General features: G+C 59.8%; 1 protein-coding gene across 1 annotated transcript in view; it reads left to right on the top strand.

The window, feature by feature from the left end:
- Positions 1–191: 191 nt before the first annotated feature.
- LOC107124422 (probable cation-transporting ATPase 13A3) overlaps positions 192–17,060 on the top strand; it is an 18,890-nt gene continuing 2,021 nt past the window's right edge. Inside the window, 28 exon segments of the mRNA XM_015427887.1 lie at positions 192–242; positions 1,461–1,634; positions 1,749–1,928; positions 2,240–2,391; positions 3,448–3,517; positions 3,620–3,754; positions 3,865–3,937; positions 5,566–5,697; positions 5,777–5,959; positions 6,075–6,194; positions 6,703–6,947; positions 7,067–7,128; positions 8,782–8,932; positions 9,877–9,993; positions 10,801–10,818; positions 10,917–11,070; positions 11,832–11,952; positions 12,090–12,214; positions 12,332–12,507; positions 12,599–12,736; positions 13,596–13,675; positions 13,758–13,800; positions 14,128–14,237; positions 14,388–14,484; positions 14,625–14,697; positions 15,193–15,364; positions 15,464–15,681; positions 16,611–16,699. Of these exon segments, the coding sequence (XP_015283373.1) occupies positions 192–242; positions 1,461–1,634; positions 1,749–1,928; positions 2,240–2,391; positions 3,448–3,517; positions 3,620–3,754; positions 3,865–3,937; positions 5,566–5,697; positions 5,777–5,959; positions 6,075–6,194; positions 6,703–6,947; positions 7,067–7,128; positions 8,782–8,932; positions 9,877–9,993; positions 10,801–10,818; positions 10,917–11,070; positions 11,832–11,952; positions 12,090–12,214; positions 12,332–12,507; positions 12,599–12,736; positions 13,596–13,675; positions 13,758–13,800; positions 14,128–14,237; positions 14,388–14,484; positions 14,625–14,697; positions 15,193–15,364; positions 15,464–15,681; positions 16,611–16,699 (3,459 nt within the window).

The raw sequence follows: 17,060 nt of genomic DNA, 5'->3' as shown, positions 1-17,060 counted from the left end.
GGGAGAGGGTGAGTTGCCTTCCTGCCCGGCGGGGCTCAAGGGGCTCTGCCTACCGGGACCCCTGGGCTGGCTGAGGCGCAGCTGCCCGCGGGCTGGAGCTGCCCCGTGCCTCTTAGCATGGGCCCCTTGCTCTCCCTTTCCCCTTCAGGAGCGTGGAGGTGGGGTAGGTGTGTAACCCACAGGAAGGAGACATGGAGAGAGCGACCGAGATGCGTGTGAACCACAACGAGGAAGACGAGATGGTCAGTGGGCCGCGGCGTCTCCTTTCTGGACTTATCCGCCAGCGGCATGAGATCTGGCCCTCTGGGCCACAGCTGGCAGCCCCGAATACACGCGGGAACTCACAGGAAGGGGCCTCACTCTGAATCAGCCCCCCCCCCTCGCCGGGTCCGTCAGAGTCAGTCTTGTCCACTCTCCAGGGTCTCGGGCTGAGGTCTTTCCCAGCACATCTACCACCTGGCACTTTCAACTGGAGATGCCGCCGGGGATTGAACCTGGGACCTTCTGCATGCCAAGCAGAGGCTCTACCACTGAGCCACGGCCCCTCTTTACAGCTCTCCAGGGTCTCAGGGGGAGGTCTTTCCCATCACTTCCTGCCTGGTCCTTTTCAACTGGAGATGCCGCCGGGGATTGAACCTGGGACCTTCTGCATGCCAAGCAGAGGCTCTACTGCTGAGCCACGGCCCCTCCCATGAATGAAGTGCCGCAGAACTGCTGCCGCCCCCTGGTTCCAGCTCCACCGTGTCCCCCACCTGGCTTGGCAGCCTCCTTCCACCCCCTGAGAGGGAAAGTCTGGTTTGAACCAGCCATTCACCTCCTTGGTGACCAGCAGCGCAGAAGGCCGGCTCCGCGTGACATGACCCCCCCTCTTTCCCATCACGCTTTGGGCACACCCTGCAGTGGCGGTTCGGGGAGAGGGCCTGCCACGCTTGGGCTCGCTGTCCGGAAGGCAGGAAGGGACCTGCTGCTCTGCGGAACTCCTTCCTAGAGAGGACTGAGGGCCTTCGGGGTTGGTCAGGGTTGAGGGGTCGCTGGGGAGGGGCCATGGCCCAGGGGCAAAGCCTCTGCTGGGCATGCAGACGGTCCCAGGTTCAGTCCCTGGCATCATCTCCAGTTAAAAAGGACCAGGCAGGAGGTGATGGGAAAGACCTTTCTCTGCCGGAGACCCCCTGGACAGCCGCTGCCCGTCTGAGTAGTGGACCAGACTGGCCTGGACGGACCAAAGGTCTGATGCACCAGAGGAGGCAGCTTCGGGTGTCCCATGTGGCTCTTCCTGGGCGCCTGGGGCCATCGGCGTTCCCGCTGGCTGGCATGGCCTTGGAGTGCTTTCCAGGGGGCCTTTGGTGCCTCGGTCCCTGCTCTTCCCAGGCACTCCGCAACATTCTGGCCTCTGCTGGGGGTGGGCGGGCACCTCCTCCTTTCCACTGCTGCGCCTGACACCCCCTGCGTCCTTTACCCAGGAAATCTCCGGCTACAGCCCCTGCTGCTGGAAACTGGCGCTGGTCTCGCTGGGCACGGTCTGCAGCGGAGGCTTCCTCCTCCTCTTCCTCTACTGGCTGCCGGAGCTGAGCGTCAAGTGGACCTGTCAGGCTGTGCCGCTGCAGGAGGCCCGGGTCGTGCTGCTGCGGACCACGGTAGGGACCCCACGGACACTTTAAAGCGAGCAGGCCCCTTCGGGTGGCCCCGCAGGGGGTGGCCTTTGCTGTCGCTCACACCCCCCCCTTTGCCGCTGCCTTCCCCGCCTGCAGGACGAGTTCCGGACGTGGTCCCGGGTCCGGGTGCGCTCTCTCTTTGCTCCCGGATGCCAGCCCTTGGGCTTCCCGCAGCTGTCGGAGAGCAAGAGGCCCCTGTGCCAGGCCAGCCAGCTGGAGGACTGGGAGGGCCAGGAGGAGCTTCTTTGCCAGCCTGCCCGTGGGGAGCAGGCCGAGGTGAGCGGCCGGGGGGCGGGGCCTGGAGAGGGAGGGGCTGTGGCTCAGCGGTGGGGTCTCTCCTGGGCATGCAGAAGGTCCCAGGTCCAGTCCCCGGCAGCACCTCCAGTTCACGGATCTGGCAGGAGGCAAGATGGGGGGGCCTTTCTAGGCTCGAGGCCCTGGAGAGCTGCTGCGGGTCAGAGTGGACAGCAGTGACCTTGACGGTTCGGCAGGAGGCCGCTCCAGGTGTGTGCGCGTGCATGTGTGTGCCCCAGAGTGCCCGGGCGTGTGCTGTGGAGGTGCTCACGAAGAACACTCCTTCCCTCCAGATCCGCTTCTTTGTCCACCACCACGTGCGCTACCTCTGGAGTGCCGAGTCCCAGTCTTTCCGGCGTCTCACGGCCCTGGATCTCGGGCTGCCTTGTGCCTCCCTGCACGCCCTCCACGGCACCGGCCTCCCTCGCAGCACCCAGGACTACAGGTCAGTGCCGGGAGGTGGGCGGGGTCCGCAAGGAGGGGAGCCTCCGGGCCAAGAGGGCCGAGGAGGGGAGGGGATGCCGGACTGGCAGCCTGTCTCTCCAGTGGCCGGGGACATGGGTGGGGGGCAGGATGGCTCTGCCGCTGTCCCCGGTGGCACCTCCGGCTCCAGGAGGGACCCTCGGCTCCAGTTGTCGGGAAAGACCTTTCTCTGCCTGAGACCCTGGAGTGCCCCAGCCAGCCAGCCAGGCAGCCAGCAGGGGCTGGACAGCCATGGGAGCACAGTGTGCTGGCTCTGTGGAGAGCCACTTCCTGTGGACAGGAGTCCCATGGCTGGGTGGGCACAGGGGGGACAACGCGTCCTCCGGGCAGCCCTCCTTCTTCTGCTGCTGAGCACCCTTCAGTTCGAGAGCCAGTCGGGTGTGGTGGTGAATTGCGCAGAGGACTCTAATCTGGGAGAACTGGGTTGGATTCCCCACTCCTCCACTTGCACCTGGCTGGATGACCTTGGGCAAGCCAAAGTTCTGTCCAGGACTTTTTTGGTAGAAAAAGCCCAGCAAGAACACATTAGCATAATAGACCACACCCAACAGCAGATACTCATTAGCATATTAGGCCACACCCCATGCCTTCCCTTGGGGAGCCCGGGCAAGCCGGCCCTTGGACAGGCCGGGGAAGGCATGGGGAGGCATTTAAATGCCTCCCCGATCCTTCCAAGGCCCCCCTGGCCCGGCCGCCTTGGAGTCACCGGGGTGTGTGTGTGTCACTCTCCAGGCCTTCCCTTTGTATCCACGCACGCAGAGGTTTTGGCTGTAGTGGGCGTGGCCAACTCTGAAGCCAGCCGGAACTCCGTTCCTGCCCCAAAATAGCCCTGGTTCTGTCAGAGCTGTCCTTGAAAAAGAGCAGTTTCTGTCAAGAACTCTCTCAGCCCCGCCTACCTCACAGGGTGTCTGTGGTGGGGAGGGGAAGGGAAAGGCGTTTGAAAGCTGCTCTGAGACTCCGTTGGGTAGTGAAGGGCGGGGGATACATCCAATCTCTTCTCTTCTTCTTCTCTCCGCAGGAGGCTTTTTTATGGAGCCAACCAAATTGACGTGAAAGTGCCTTCCATCCCCAAACTCCTCGTCAAGGAAGTAAGTGGGCCGGGGGTTGGGGGGGGCGGAGGTTGGCTGCTGCCCTCCTTGGGCCGTCCCCCAGGAGTCTTAACTCCCCAAACGGGCCTCTCCTCCCTGCAGGTGCTGAACCCCTTCTACATTTTCCAAGCCTTCAGCATGGTGCTGTGGTCCCTCGACGATTACTACTTGTACGCCTCGGCCATCCTCTTCATGTCTCTCGTGTCCATTAGCTGCTCCCTCTACACCCTCCGTAAGGTACGGGGGGAGGGGCAGCCCAAGGGGGAAGGGGCGGTCCGGAGTGGGCTCTGGGGTCTCTCGTGCCAGGAAGGAAGGCGGCCAGTGTCCCCGTTTCCTTCATCCTGCAGCAATACGTCCTCCTGCACGACATGGTTGCGACGCACAACATCATCCGCGTGACGGTGTATCGGGGGCCCCATGGTGAGTGAGCACGAGGGGGACGGGGGGTGTCTGGGGCTTGGGCCTGCTTTCAGGAGGCACAGAGAGGAGGAGTGGGAACAGGCCCGGCCGTCAGTGGGAGCTGCTCTGCGGACCCCCATTTGCTCTGAAACGCCAAAAAATGTTTTGCTGCTCTAAAATGGGGAGGGGACCCCAACATTAAAAAACAGCCCCTGTGCCTGGAGTCTGCAGCCAGGGCCCTACTCAGGCCGGGCCGTGATGCTGAGCTCGGACCAGCTGTGTCCGGCCTCGATTTGTGGTGTCCTTGGAAACGGGAGAGCCGCCGGGGCATCATGGTTAGAGTGTCTGAAGAGGCGTGTGGAAGCCCGGGTTTGAATCCACACTCTACCATGATCCTCTAATCTGGGAGAACCGGGTTTGATTCCCCACTCCTCCTCCTCCACTCGCACCTGTCTGGATGACCTTGGGCAACCTGTAGTTCTGATAAGAGCGGTCCTTGAAAAAGAGCCGTTTCTGTCAGAGCTCTCTCAGCCCCACCTAACTCACAGGGTGCCTATCTGTTGTGGGGAAGGGAAAAGGAGTTTGTGAGCCGCTCTGAGACTCCTTTGGGTAGTGAATGGCCATGGGGTATAAATCCAATCTCCTCCTCTTCTCCTTCTCTTGCTGGGTGCTTTGAGGCGGGGCCCTCTCTCAGCGTTGTCTGCCTCACGGGGAGATGGTTTCAGAGGGCAACCATGTTGGTCTACGGCAGAACAGCTCGGGACGGGGTGGCAGAGAAAACCAATAAACAAACAAAGCCACGTCTTTCAGATGCCGCTGGATTTGAATCTAGCCGTTCCGCCTCGCAGGGTTATTGTGAGGATGAAACGCGGGGGGGGGGCAGCTCTAAGGTGATGAAAATAGAACAGGAGTGACCGGAGGCCGTGTCGGAAGCGAAGGCGTTCCTCGCACAGACCCATTTTGGCCCCGACTTACAGCCAGGCCCCCCCAGCCAGCTGCAGCCCCAGGAGGTGTTACGGACCCTGGCCGGGGGCTCCTGAGGTGCCCAGAAGTTCCCAAAGGACCGAGACGAGAGATCTGGGCCTACATGCGAGGAGAGCTTTAGGGACCTATCAAACCTGAGCCGGCCTTGGCTGGGAGGGCGGGGTAGAGATTCAATAAATAAATGGATAAGTAAATAAATAAATGCATCAGGGCGGTTGGAGGGGCTGAGCTCAAGTCCGCTGGCCTCGAGACGCCCACGCCCAGCGGAGTTTGGCCAACCCTCAAGACGGAGAGCGTAATGTGAACCAGGCACCTGATCCCCTGAATTCTGGCTGCAAGCCCAAAGAGTGGTTAATTAAGCTATTCCAAACCCTTGGAGGAGGCAGGCCATCCTGCCCCCAGCTTCAGGGCCGGGCGGGGGGGACGGGGACAACCCAGGCCCTGAAGAGAGAAGGCTCTGCCTACAAGCGGGAGAGAGGCAGGAAGTTCCCCCGAGAGCAGCTCATGCCGTCCTCTCCCAAGAGACTCTGGGCAGCTAGCCAAGATGGAGTCACCCCGGCCAACACAGGAGGGGACCCGGAGTCTCAGGGGGAATAGGGGCCCCTGCAAAACGCGTGAGGCTGCAGGCAGCATGATACCGATCCCTCTCTTCCCTTCCTCTGCAGAGACGGAGGAGATCTTCTCCACAGAGCTGGTGCCGGGGGACGTGCTGCTGGTGCCTCCGGGAGGGCTGATGCTGCCGTGCGACGCGGTGCTCCTGAACGGCACGGCCATCGTCAATGAGAGCATGCTCACCGGTACGGGCGGGGCTGAGGGGCGCACGGGCGGGAACAGAGGGCGGCAGTCCTTTGGAGCTGAGCTCTTCCTTGCCCGCAGGCGAGAGCGTCCCCGTCACCAAGACGGCTCTGCCCAGCCCAGCCCAGGGCGCCAACGGGCTGCTCCGGGATCCGGTGTACAGTCCAGAAGAGCACAAGCGGCACACACTCTTTTGTGGCACCTGCGTCATCCAGACGCGGTACTATTCCGGGGAAGCGGTGCGGGCGCTGGTCATCCGGACAGGTAACGGCAGCCCCGGCATCCAGCGGGTGGTGGGCGCCTGGGCATCCAGCGGGTGGTGGGCGCCTGGGCTCTCCAGGGGGAGGTGCCCACTGGGGCTTCTTCTCTCCTCCTCCAGGTTTCGCCACTTCCAAGGGGCAGCTGGTTTGCTCTATCCTGTTTCCAAAGCCCACCGACTTCCGCCTGTACAGGGACGCCTGCAGGTTCCTCCTCTGTCTGGTGGGAGTGGCTGGGATTGGTGAGTGTTCCGGAGTGGGCTGGCTCGGAAGCCCGAACGGGCTTTCCGTCGTATTGGGGGAGCGTGGTGTTGGGGAAATTGGCAAAAATACTTAGAGATTCAGAGTTTGCAATGGATCTTTGCTTCACTGGAGAGGAGGCATTTCTTCCTCTGTAAATATCTTTCTAAGGGAAGGGTACACAGGAAAATCTACAAAATAGCAAAGACCTAAGGCTACATCTCTACAGCTACAGAACAGACCGACCACACGGTCTCACAACAACTGCAAGGGCGATAATGCAGATTCTTCTTCTTCTTGACCCCTAGAGGGAAATCACCTGAATGCATTAACCAGTGATTGTTAGTAAATAGGCTTCGGTTTCCTGGGCTCTATTCCCATTGGCTCTGAGCCAGGTTTCCCTTCCAGGTCAGTCTAAACAATAGCACACACAGGTTAACCCTATAATGACTGAATTAGACCTTGCAACACACACATATTTCCAACACGTGGCAGGCAGGTGAGGGCCAGGTGTGTGAGTCCATCTAATCCCAGAGATCCTTTCTTGCTCCCTCCCCCCCATCCAGGAGCGCCCAGGCCGCATCATACTGGAATCCCTTGACATTTTAACCATCACTGTCCCACCGGCGTTGCCGGCAGCCATGACGGCCGGGGTGGTGTATGCCCAGCGGCGCCTGCGCGGGAAGCAGATCTTCTCTATCAGCCCTCAGCGCATCAACATTTGTGGCCAGCTGAACTTGATGTGCTTCGATAAGGTATCCGCTCTCCTCTGTCCCTCCAGCCACCCCCCTCCCGCCTCGCAATCAGACACTTTAAAGAGAGACCTGTCTCGTATGTGTGTGTGTGTGAACGCGCTCTGCTTTGCCTTTTGCAGACGGGGACCCTGACCGAGGATGGGCTGGACCTCTGGGGTTTTGTACAAGCACAGAACGGCAGGTGAGTGGGGCTCTGCCATCCCCTTTCTTTCCCACGGGCCAGGGAGGAGGGGGGCATCTCCGCCAGCTAGGAGATCCCTTTGCCATTTGTGTAGTTGTGCCAAACAATAGGGACCCCAAGCGTATGTAGTATGCAAAAATAGAAACCGCAAGGGCAGACAGAAGATACACAACTTTCACAAGTAAACAGTAGACATCAGTCCATTGCAAGATAATAACACTACATTGAAGATACAATAGAATTGGTGGTCACAATTCAAAAACAGTATTTGCAAATTCAGAATACAATTTGCTGATATTTGAAAATATCCAGCAAGAGACTCCTCTATATCCTTTGAATGTAATCGTGTCCAAAAGACCTCAAAGTCCACCAAAAAGGCAGAGGATGTCCCAAAGCACAAATAAACGTCTAACAGCCGAAAACGTCCTTCCCAGTTATGCCCGTCATTTCAAAACAATCATCTTCAGTTGTACGGCTGAAAATGAAATAACAATATAACAAAAAAACACAATGCAATATGAAAAGCCAAAGAGAGATTCAGAATGTATATATTCCAGTGCACCTATATTAAAGCCACCTCATATAGTAACATTTTACACTCACCCCAGTTTCCACAGTAATGTTGGCACAGCTCATTTCTCAAACGGAATCTGTGGTTCTCAAAAATTACAAACCTCCTGCTGTTAATAAAACTTCAATTTATTGTTATTATATTGCAATAGACTGATGTCTTTTGTTTGCTTGTGAAAGTTGTGTATCTTTTGATGGTCTACCCTTGCGGTTTATATTTGTGTAGTTGTAGCAGAATTGCATTGTGTGCTTATGGTGTTTCCTCAAGTAAGTGTCTCCCTCCTCGGATGAGGGCGTCTCCTGAGGAACGTGTTCTTTGTTGGGGACTCACTGCATGTTGAGATAGATCAAGATGGGTGGCCGCATTAGTCTGTCTGAGACTAACAAAATATGTGGCCGGGACTAACAAAATACGTGTGTGTGTGTGTTGACCTGAGATATCTGAAGAAGTGAGCCAGTGACTCACAAAAGCTCCTCCCCTGCCACATATTTTGTTAGTCTTTAAGGCGCTCCTGGACTCTTGCTCTTTTCTACCCCATGTTGAGAGACATCCCCACAAATACTAGTGCTGGTACCGAATCATTCAACGGAGCAGAGCCGTGAGGCTTGGGGACCCTCAACAGCACGAATGCACAGCAGATCCGAGGGAAAGGAGGGGCCATGGCACAAGGCAGAGCATCTGCCTGACACGCAGAAGGTCCCAGGTTCGATCCCCGGCATCTCCAGCTAAAAGGATCAAGTAGCAGGGGATGTGAAAGACCTCCCTCTGCCACTGGCCGTCTGAGCAAACGGTGCTGACCTTGGTCCATGGGTCTGATTCACCGTCAGGCAGCTCCATGTGACATGGTGCTCCTTGCATGCTGAGAGATCCCTACCAATCCCAGAGCGGGTTCTGGATTCTTCAGCAGAGCTGTGCCGGGGGGGCCAGGGGGAACCGTCGAGGCCAGCTCCTCAGGGGTGTGAATTCATGGCAGCTCCTGGGGACTAAACTCTTTCCTGTTGACGTCCGGTTTCCTCCCAAGCTGTCCCCCGCACCCACCCCCCGCGCAAGGCTCCTGCGGCCAATCCTTCCTCTTCTTTCAGCTTCCTCCCAGCCGGGCAGGACGTCCGTGGCCCCGGTCTGTCCGGCTCCCCCTTGGTCGCTGCCATGGCTGCCTGCCACTCTCTCACCACCATTGGAGGGCGCCTCTCGGGGGACCCCCTCGATCTCAAGATGTTTGAGGCCACCGGATGGGTAAGGCACTGGGGACAGACAAAGGGGGGGGGCAGGGGGGCAGGGTTCGTAAGGACCCGTTTCTCATGCAAGCAGAAGCCAGGAGAGAGTCTTCTCTGGCCGACCGCTTGTGTCCCCAGGATGTCTTGGACCATCTTGAGAATGCCGTTCCTCTGGTCTCACTGTCTCCTGGTGCCCTCTGGGGATTTTAATATCCCGCTGCAGGTTGCCACTCTGTCCTGATGATTTGTCTGTTTATTTATTCAATCTATACCCCACCCTCCCCGCCAAGGCAGGCTCAGGGCGACGTACGTGGAAAATAAAACCCATAAATAACAATTGTAACAATCATAAAACCAGCTAAAACTATTTGATAGACAAAACAGTTCAATATCATACATATCATAAAGAAGAGGAGGAGATTGGATTTATACCCTGCCCTTCACTACCCAGAGGAGTCTCAGATCAGAGCGGCTCACAAACTCCCCTCCCCCCCCCTCCCCACAACAGACACCCTGTGAGGTGGGTGGGGCTGAGAGAGCTCTTGACAGAAACGGCTCTTTTTCAAGGACAGCTCTTATCACAACTATGGCTTGCCCAAGGTCATCGAGCAGGTGCAAGTGGAGGAGTGGGGAATCAAACCCAGTTCTCCCAGATTAGAGTCCGTGTAGTTAACCACTACACCAAACTGGCTCTCGGTGCTAGCAAATCTCTACTAAATTTATTGCTTCAGGTGGCGGTGTTTTGATGTCTGTCTTATCTAAATCTATGCGGCGAGCAGAGGCTGTGGGTGGCAGAAACCAGGGAACAGGACTCTGTGCCTGTGTGTGCCACTGGCTTGGGGCACCAGACGCCCCATTGGGAACCAGGAGCCTTTGGGACAGGTGGCTGGCCGTCTTGGAGGGAGACCACCCCATGCCGCATTCTAGCCACGTCCCCGGCTTGATCTGCTCCTCCCTGAACAGGTGTTGGAAGAGCCCACCCAGGAAGAGACGGCTCTGCATGACCAAATCCAGCCCACCGTCGTGCATCCTCCTGACCAGGTCCCTCCTGAGATCCCAGAGGGAGCGTCTGAGGACGAGGTGAGAGAAAGATCTGGGACCGGGGAGCTCTGGTCCTCCCGTCTTCCCTTCGGAGGCCTGGAGGCCAGTTCCTGCCTGCTGCTCCTCTGTTGAAGCATTGGGAGAGCCCGGCTGCATCGAACCAGTGAGGGTCCCTCTTAAAATTCGGAATTCACTGTCAGAGGACATAGTGATGGCCACAGGCGGAGACCGCTTTAAAGGAGGATTAGATAGGTTCATGGAGGACAGGTCTGTCAGTGTCTGCTATCCTTGGTGACTAAAGGGAACCTCCACGTTCAGAGGCAGTGCACCTCTGAATGCCAGTGCCAGGAGGTAACATCGGGGGAAGGCCTCGGCCCCAGAGGGGAACTGCTGTGAGACGGGATGGTGGACTAGATGGACCCTCACTGGTCTGATCTAACAGGGCTCTTCTGATGTTGTCACGTTCTTAACATTAGCGGAAGGCCTCTCTGCCCTGTTGTCGTCCCACCAGAGGAACTGGTGGGATACTGTGGGAGACAGGATGCTGGACTAGACGGACCGTTGGTCTGATCCAGCCGGGCTCTTCTGAGGTTCATGTGGTCCAGCATCCTCTTTCACACTGCAGGCAACTAATTGCCGGGGGAAGGGGGGACGGGACACAATGATGAACAAGGCTTAGAGGCCAAGACCCGGTTCTGCCTCCAAGCCCTGGGACACGTAGATTTTCCTTCAGCAAGAAGAGTCAGCATGGCTGATACCAGGGGTGATGAGGGCTGAGAGGCACGACAAAGGCTCTGACTTCTCTCTCTCTCTCTTCTCTCTCTCTCTCCCCCCCTCCCCCCCCAGGAGCTCATGGAGTTGATGGTAAGTGGAGCAAGTCGTGCCGCCCCCCCAGCCGCCGCCTCTTTCCCACCCTGCGGAAACCTCAGGCGGCCTGACCCAGCCTCTCCATCCCTCCGCAGAAACTCTACCAGATCGGCATCCTGGTGCAGTTCCCCTTCTCCTCGAGCCTGCAGCGCATGACGGTCGTGACGCGCACCCTGGGGGAGAAGAGACTGGTCGCCTACATGAAGGGGGCGCCGGAGACGGTGGGCGGGCTCTGCCGCAAGGAGACAGGTGAGGAGCCGGTGGGGATGGGCCTGGGCTGCAGGGTTCGGGGGCCTTGGGACTACAACTCCCAGCAGGCACTGCAAGGAAGGCAGTTGACAGTCTTAGGGGAGTATGGCCTGCTCGGGTGCCAGAGTGGAAACAAGAGGCCCTCGCACCCGCAGCTAGGGTGTGGAATTATTGTGCCCTGGACATTGCCTGCCGCGACAGGAAATAAAAGCGCTCCGTGAAAGGTTGTGCCTGCGTTTTGCCCCGTTCCCCGTCTGCCTTTTCATCCCGATGGGCTACCGGGGTTTAACGGAGGCCCGTTAACTCTTCATTCTGATCCCGTGGAGAAAAGGGTTCCGGTGGTGCTTCTGTCCTGAAAGGGTGTGTTTGGGGGAGGTGTCTGTTCTGGTACAGAGCGAAGGGAGCCAACTCTGCTCCTCTTGATCAGGTGGCGGGGGGGGGGGGAGCTGTTATCTCCCTGGGAGCCGCCCGGCTGCTTTATTGAGTGGGAAGGGACTCTGGAAGACTCTTTGCCCGGCCTTTGCGGGAGTGCCCACCTGCACCAGGGGAGGCAGGTGAAGCATGCCTCAGAGGCTGGCGAGATGCTTGCGCGTAACTCCGGTTGGAAGGTGGCCCCGGTGTGAGGGAAAGGGGGGCAGGAACAGCCCGGGGGGGGGCACGGCTGCTCTCTGAGGGGGAGGGGGACACGCAGGCTGGGGAGGCCAGCCCTCCCTGGGTTTTCTGGGACACGACCTCCGTCCTAAACGGCTGCTGCTGCTCAGTTCCAGGCGATTTCTCTGCCGTGCTGGAGTCGTACACCCGCCGGGGGCTGCGGGTCATTGCCCTGGCGTGCCGGCGGCTGGAGAACAAGTACACGTGGCACAAGGTCCAGCACGCGAGCAGGCAAGTCCTTCTGCCTTGGCTTCTCCCCTCCCCCTCCCCTCCCCCCCCCAGGTATCTCTGACCTCCCTTTCCCCGCAGAGATGTCATCCCCTCCCCCTCCCCTCCCCCCGGTATCTCTGACCTCCCTTTCCCCGCAGAGATGTCATCGAGTGCAACATGGAGTTCTTGGGGCTTGTCCTGCTGCAGAACAAGCTGAAGGCGGAGACGGTGCCCGTGCTGGAGGAGCTGCGCAGGGCGTGCCTTCGCCTGGTCATGGTGACAGGTGGGCTGGGCGGGGGGCTAACCTGAAGCTTTCCTGGAGAGAGGCGGGCAGCCCGGCAAAGGAAGGGCTCTGTCCAGCAGTCAGCGGTCCTCTTCTCCCCTCCTGTCTGTGGCCCAGGAGACAACCTGCTGACTGCCGTCTCCGTGGGCCGGGAGTGCGGCATCATCCCAGCCAAGGGGAAGGTGATTCTGACCGAAGCCCTGCCCCCCAGGGACGGGCAGCCCGCCACCATCCACTGGCAGTATGCAGACGAGCTGCCTGCGGCCGGAGTCCTCGCCAAGCCAGGCAAGGAGGTGAGGGTGACCTTCCCCGAAGGAGGGGCGGATGGGGCAAGCCCCCCCCCCTTCCCCGGGGTCCGTTCTCCATCCCGCCTCTGCCTTCCAGGAGATCAAACTCATGTTGGACGAGGAAGAACCGCCCCCCGGGCCCCAGCCAAACATCGCCGACACCAGTTACCATTTTGCAATCGGTGGGAAGTCCTTTGCCGTCATCTTGGATCACTTCCCTGATCTGCTCTCAAAGGTGAGCATCACGCCGGAAGCGGCCTGACACTGAATCGGCCCATCAGGGTCCGTGTCGTCCACTCAGACTGGCAGCAGCTCTCTCTTTGGGGTCTCAGGCAGAGGAAGGTCTTCCACATCACCTCCTGCCTGGTCCTCTTAACCGGTGATGTCAGGGATTGAACCTATGACTCTTCTGCATGCCAAGCAGATGCTCTCCCACTGAGCTATAGCCCACTTCATGGCTCTCCAGGTTCTCAGGCAGAGATCTCTCCCATCCCCTCCTGCCTGGTCCTTTTAACTGGAGATGCCAGGGATCGAACCTGGGACCTTCTGCATGCCAAGCAGAGCTGCTCTACCACTGAGCTGCAGCCCCATTTCATGGCTCTCCAGGGTCTCAGGCAGAGTCACATCGCCTACTTTCTGTTCCTTTTAACCGGAGATGCCAGGGATCGAACCTGGGACCCTTCTGCATGCCAAGCAGAGCTGCTCTACCACTGAGCTGCAGCCCCATTTCATGGCTCTCCAGGGTCTCAGGCAGAGTCACATCGCCTACTTTCTGTTCCTTTTAACCGGAGATGCCATGGATCAAACCTGTGACCCTTCTGCATGCCAAGAAGATGCTCAGCCACTAAGCCGTGGCCCCTCTCCTCATTGTTGGATTGGAGCCCCTGAAGGGTGTTTTAGGAGCCCGAAGTCCTGTGGGTCGGAAGGCAGGGAGCACGGGGGGGGGTTCAGCATTGGGCTTCCGGAGCTGCAGCTCCTTTGCCTGTCTTAGGGGCGGGGCAGGGAATGCTGAAGGTAAGAATGTGGCTGATGCCTCCTGTTGGAACTCTGCTGCCCCCTGGAGGCCACAGCCTGCCCCTCTCTTTCCCCGTCAGCTGCTGCTCTGTGGCACCGTGTATGCCCGCATGGCCCCCGACCAGAAGACGCAGCTCGTCGAGGCCCTCCAGCAGATGGAGTAAGTGTGCCGAGGCCGCTCCGGCGTGGGCTAGCGGGCTGGCCGGGTCCCTCTCGCCTATAACTCCACTTCTGTCTTCCAGCTACTATGTGGGCATGTGTGGGGATGGAGCCAATGACTGTGGGGTAAGTTGGTCTCGGCCGGGGTTACCACAACACCCCCCCGCACAAGCGGGGGTGGCGGGGCGGGGAGAGAAAGACGGAGCTTGGCCGCTTAAACGGCCCGCGGAGATTGGCTCATCTGTGAAGTCCAAAGTGTGCTTGCTTTGCGGACGGGGAAGTTCCCTCTAAGCTTGACCTGTGCCGACCATGCAGGGGTGCAGAGAGGCACTGAATCGTGCGTGAGAGAGAGAGGAGCAAAGGATTCTGGGAGCAAAGGATTCTGGCACCTTCGGATAGAGACCCAAGGCTGCCCTTTGGCCAGAGGAACAGCCGCGGCTCTTTTCCCACCAGGCTCTGAAACGGGCTCATGTCGGCATCTCCCTCTCTGAGCTGGAGGCCTCCGTGGCGTCTCCCTTCACCTCCAAGACACCGAACATCTCCTGCGTCCCAGACCTCATCCGGTAGGGACCTGGGCGTGCCGTGCGGCGTGATCCCCCAGCCCTGGAGCTCTGGGACATCTGCACGTTGGGGCATCTCAGGCCTGGGGAAACCCCCTGCCTGGATTCGAACCCCCGGCACCCATTCCCACGGTGCACGTTCTCTTTTCCCAGGGAAGGCCGCGCGGCCCTGGTGACCTCCTTCTGTGTCTTCAAGTTCATGGCCCTGTACAGCATCATCCAGTACCTCAGCGTCCTGCTGCTCTACTCCGTGAGCATCGGGGCTGGTCAGTCGGTGGGTGGGTGGGTGGAGGACTCGGCGGGGCCTCTGGGCGTGGGCGGCTGGGGAAGTGGGTCGGGGGAGGAGCCGCCGCGCTGATGGGGCCATGGGCCTCCTCTCTCCCTGGCCAGATTCTCAGCAACCTGGGAGACGTGCAGTACCTCTTCATCGACGTGGCCATCATCCTGTCTCTGGCTTTCACCAGTGAGTCGACTGCATTGCATGGCCGTGTGCAGGGGCGAGGGGGCGTTCCCGCTGGCGAGGTCGAGGGAGGCTGTGTGTGCTGCAGGGGAGGGATGATAGAGAGCAGGGAGCCTTTGGAGCTGCAGGAGCTCAGTGGGGTTGGCAGCGCGCAGCCCTTGGAAGGGGAGCTGGCCTCAGGCACAGGCTTCCTAGTTGGGCAGCAATGACCCCCTCTAAGCCACGGAGTCTTGTGAGCAGAAATTCTCCTTTGTGGGCTGCTGGCATTAAATGTGGTGAGCGAGCGGTTGGACTGCTGCATAAATCAGTCTGCTCTGGAGCCCCATCCTTCCTGAGCCGGGACAAAGATGTGCAAGCCAGAGGCTGAAAGACTGTGAGCTGGCTCACACTCGCTCAGCTGAGAGGGAACAGGGGTCGGCAGCGGCTGGAGTCCAGCCCCCCGGGGGCAGGGGCTGCCCGCGCCCTCCCCGCCCACCGCCCCCTTCCTTGTCTCCCCAGTGAGCCTGAACGGGGCCTGGCCTGAACTGGTCCCCCAGCGGCCGCCCACGGGCCTGGCGTCTCCCCAGCTCCTGCTCTCTGTGCTCACCCAGATCCTGCTCTCGCTGGGCTTCCAGGTGGGGTCCTTCCTCCTCGTCCAAGGGCAGCCCTGGTACCGCCACAAGGAGGACGAGTAAGTGCGGGAGCGAGGGGCAGCCTCGGCGGGCTCCGTGGTCGCTAGGGGAGGAGGGGGGGGCTCGTCGGCCCTGACCGTTGGGCTTCCCTCCTGCAGGCACTGCGGCCTCCTGGCCAACCTCACGCTGGATGCCAACAGCACGTCCCCGGGGAACGCCACGGCAGGGCCGGAGCCCGAGGAGGAGGCCGACGACGACGCCTCCGTGCGCAGCTTTGAAAACACCACCCTCTTCTACGTCTCCTGCTTCCAGTACGTGGTGGTCGCGCTGGCCTTCGCCAAGGGGCGGCCTTTCCGACAGCCCACTCATGCCAATGGTGAGTGCCCCTCCGGCTCCTCTGGCTGGCTGGCTGGCTGGTTGGCAGGCCAGCTGCCCGTCCTCTGGAATTCCAGGCGCGTCTCCCCCTGGCCGCTTCTCCGCACACGCGTGTCACTTCAGCTCTGCAGAGTGCGGACGGCAGATGGGCCACGTGGGAAGAAGAGGGTAGAAATGAGTAAATGGGGAGCGGAGTTGCCAAGCGACCACTGGCGGGCCTGTGGGCTGTTTGCGGAGAGTTCAGTGGACACAACTCCTCTCACTCCACTTGCAAAGCCACCCAGCACGGAGCCATAAGAATGTGAGAGCCCTGCTGGATCAGACCAGGAAGGGTCCCTCTAGTCCAGCCTCCTGTCCCACACAGCGTTCAAGTAGTTCCTCTGGGAAGGGTCCCTCTAGTCCAGCCTCCAGTCCCACACAGCGTTCAAGTAGTTCCTCTGGGGGGGCCAACAGCAGGGCAGAGAGGCCGAGGCCTTCCCCAGAGAAGAACACCAGAAGAGCCCTGCTGGGTCAGACCATGGAGGGGTCCCTCCAGTCCAGCCTCCCGTCTCACGCAGCGGCCAGCCAGTTCCTCAGGTGGGTCAACAACAGGGCACGGAGGCCGAGGCCTTCCCCTTATGTTGCCTTCTGGCACTGGGATTCAGAGGTTGACTGCATCTGGATGTGGAGGTTCCCCTCAGTTGCCATGGCTGATAGCCACTGGCAGACCTCTCCTCCATGACTCTGTCAAACCCCCTTTTAAAGCCCCTGTGGCCATCCCCACATTCTCTGGCAGCGAATTCCACCTCGGATTGGCAGCTGCTCCCCAGACGCTCCTTCCCCATCTCCTGCCGCCCGAGGTCCACCAGCAGGCCTGCAGCTGCCCGCAAGGCTGTCACTGTGAGAGGGCCCTTCCGGGGCTCCCTCAACCCCCCTCCCTTCTCCTGGCAGGTCTCTTTCTTGCTTCCCTGGTGACCGTTTCCAGCTTCTTGCTGCTGCTGCTGCTGTGGCCGATCCCCGCCCTGGACGAGTTCTTGGAGGTATGGTGCCTGGCCCTGGCCTTCCTTCCTTCCTTCCTTCCTTCCTTCCTTCCTTCCTTCCTTCCGCTGGCCTGCCTGCCTGCCTGCAGGCGGTGAGAGAGGGGCCCTGGCCAAGCAGGGACGTCCAAGGGCCTCCATGTGGCCAGCCAGAGCGGGACAGCTGATGACAAACCCCTCCCTTGCTGCTGCAGAGAAGCAGGCCCCAGTTGCCGCCTGGAGCTTATCTCCACATATGGGGGGTGGGAGGTGGAGACTCTTTGTCGCATCCTTCTGGGGACTGCATGGGTTGCAGGCAGCAGTTGCGGTCTGGATTCTGGGGTACAGGGAGCTGCCTTCAGTGGAGCCCCCCCCCCCAAGTGCG

This window comes from Gekko japonicus, unplaced genomic scaffold (assembly GCF_001447785.1).
Source record: "Gekko japonicus isolate JY-2015 unplaced genomic scaffold, Gekko_japonicus_V1.1 scaffold761, whole genome shotgun sequence".
Classification (NCBI taxonomy): Eukaryota; Metazoa; Chordata; class Lepidosauria; order Squamata; family Gekkonidae; genus Gekko; species Gekko japonicus.
Note: the sequence above shows the minus strand (reverse complement) of the source record. Positions and strands in the feature narration are given on the sequence as shown.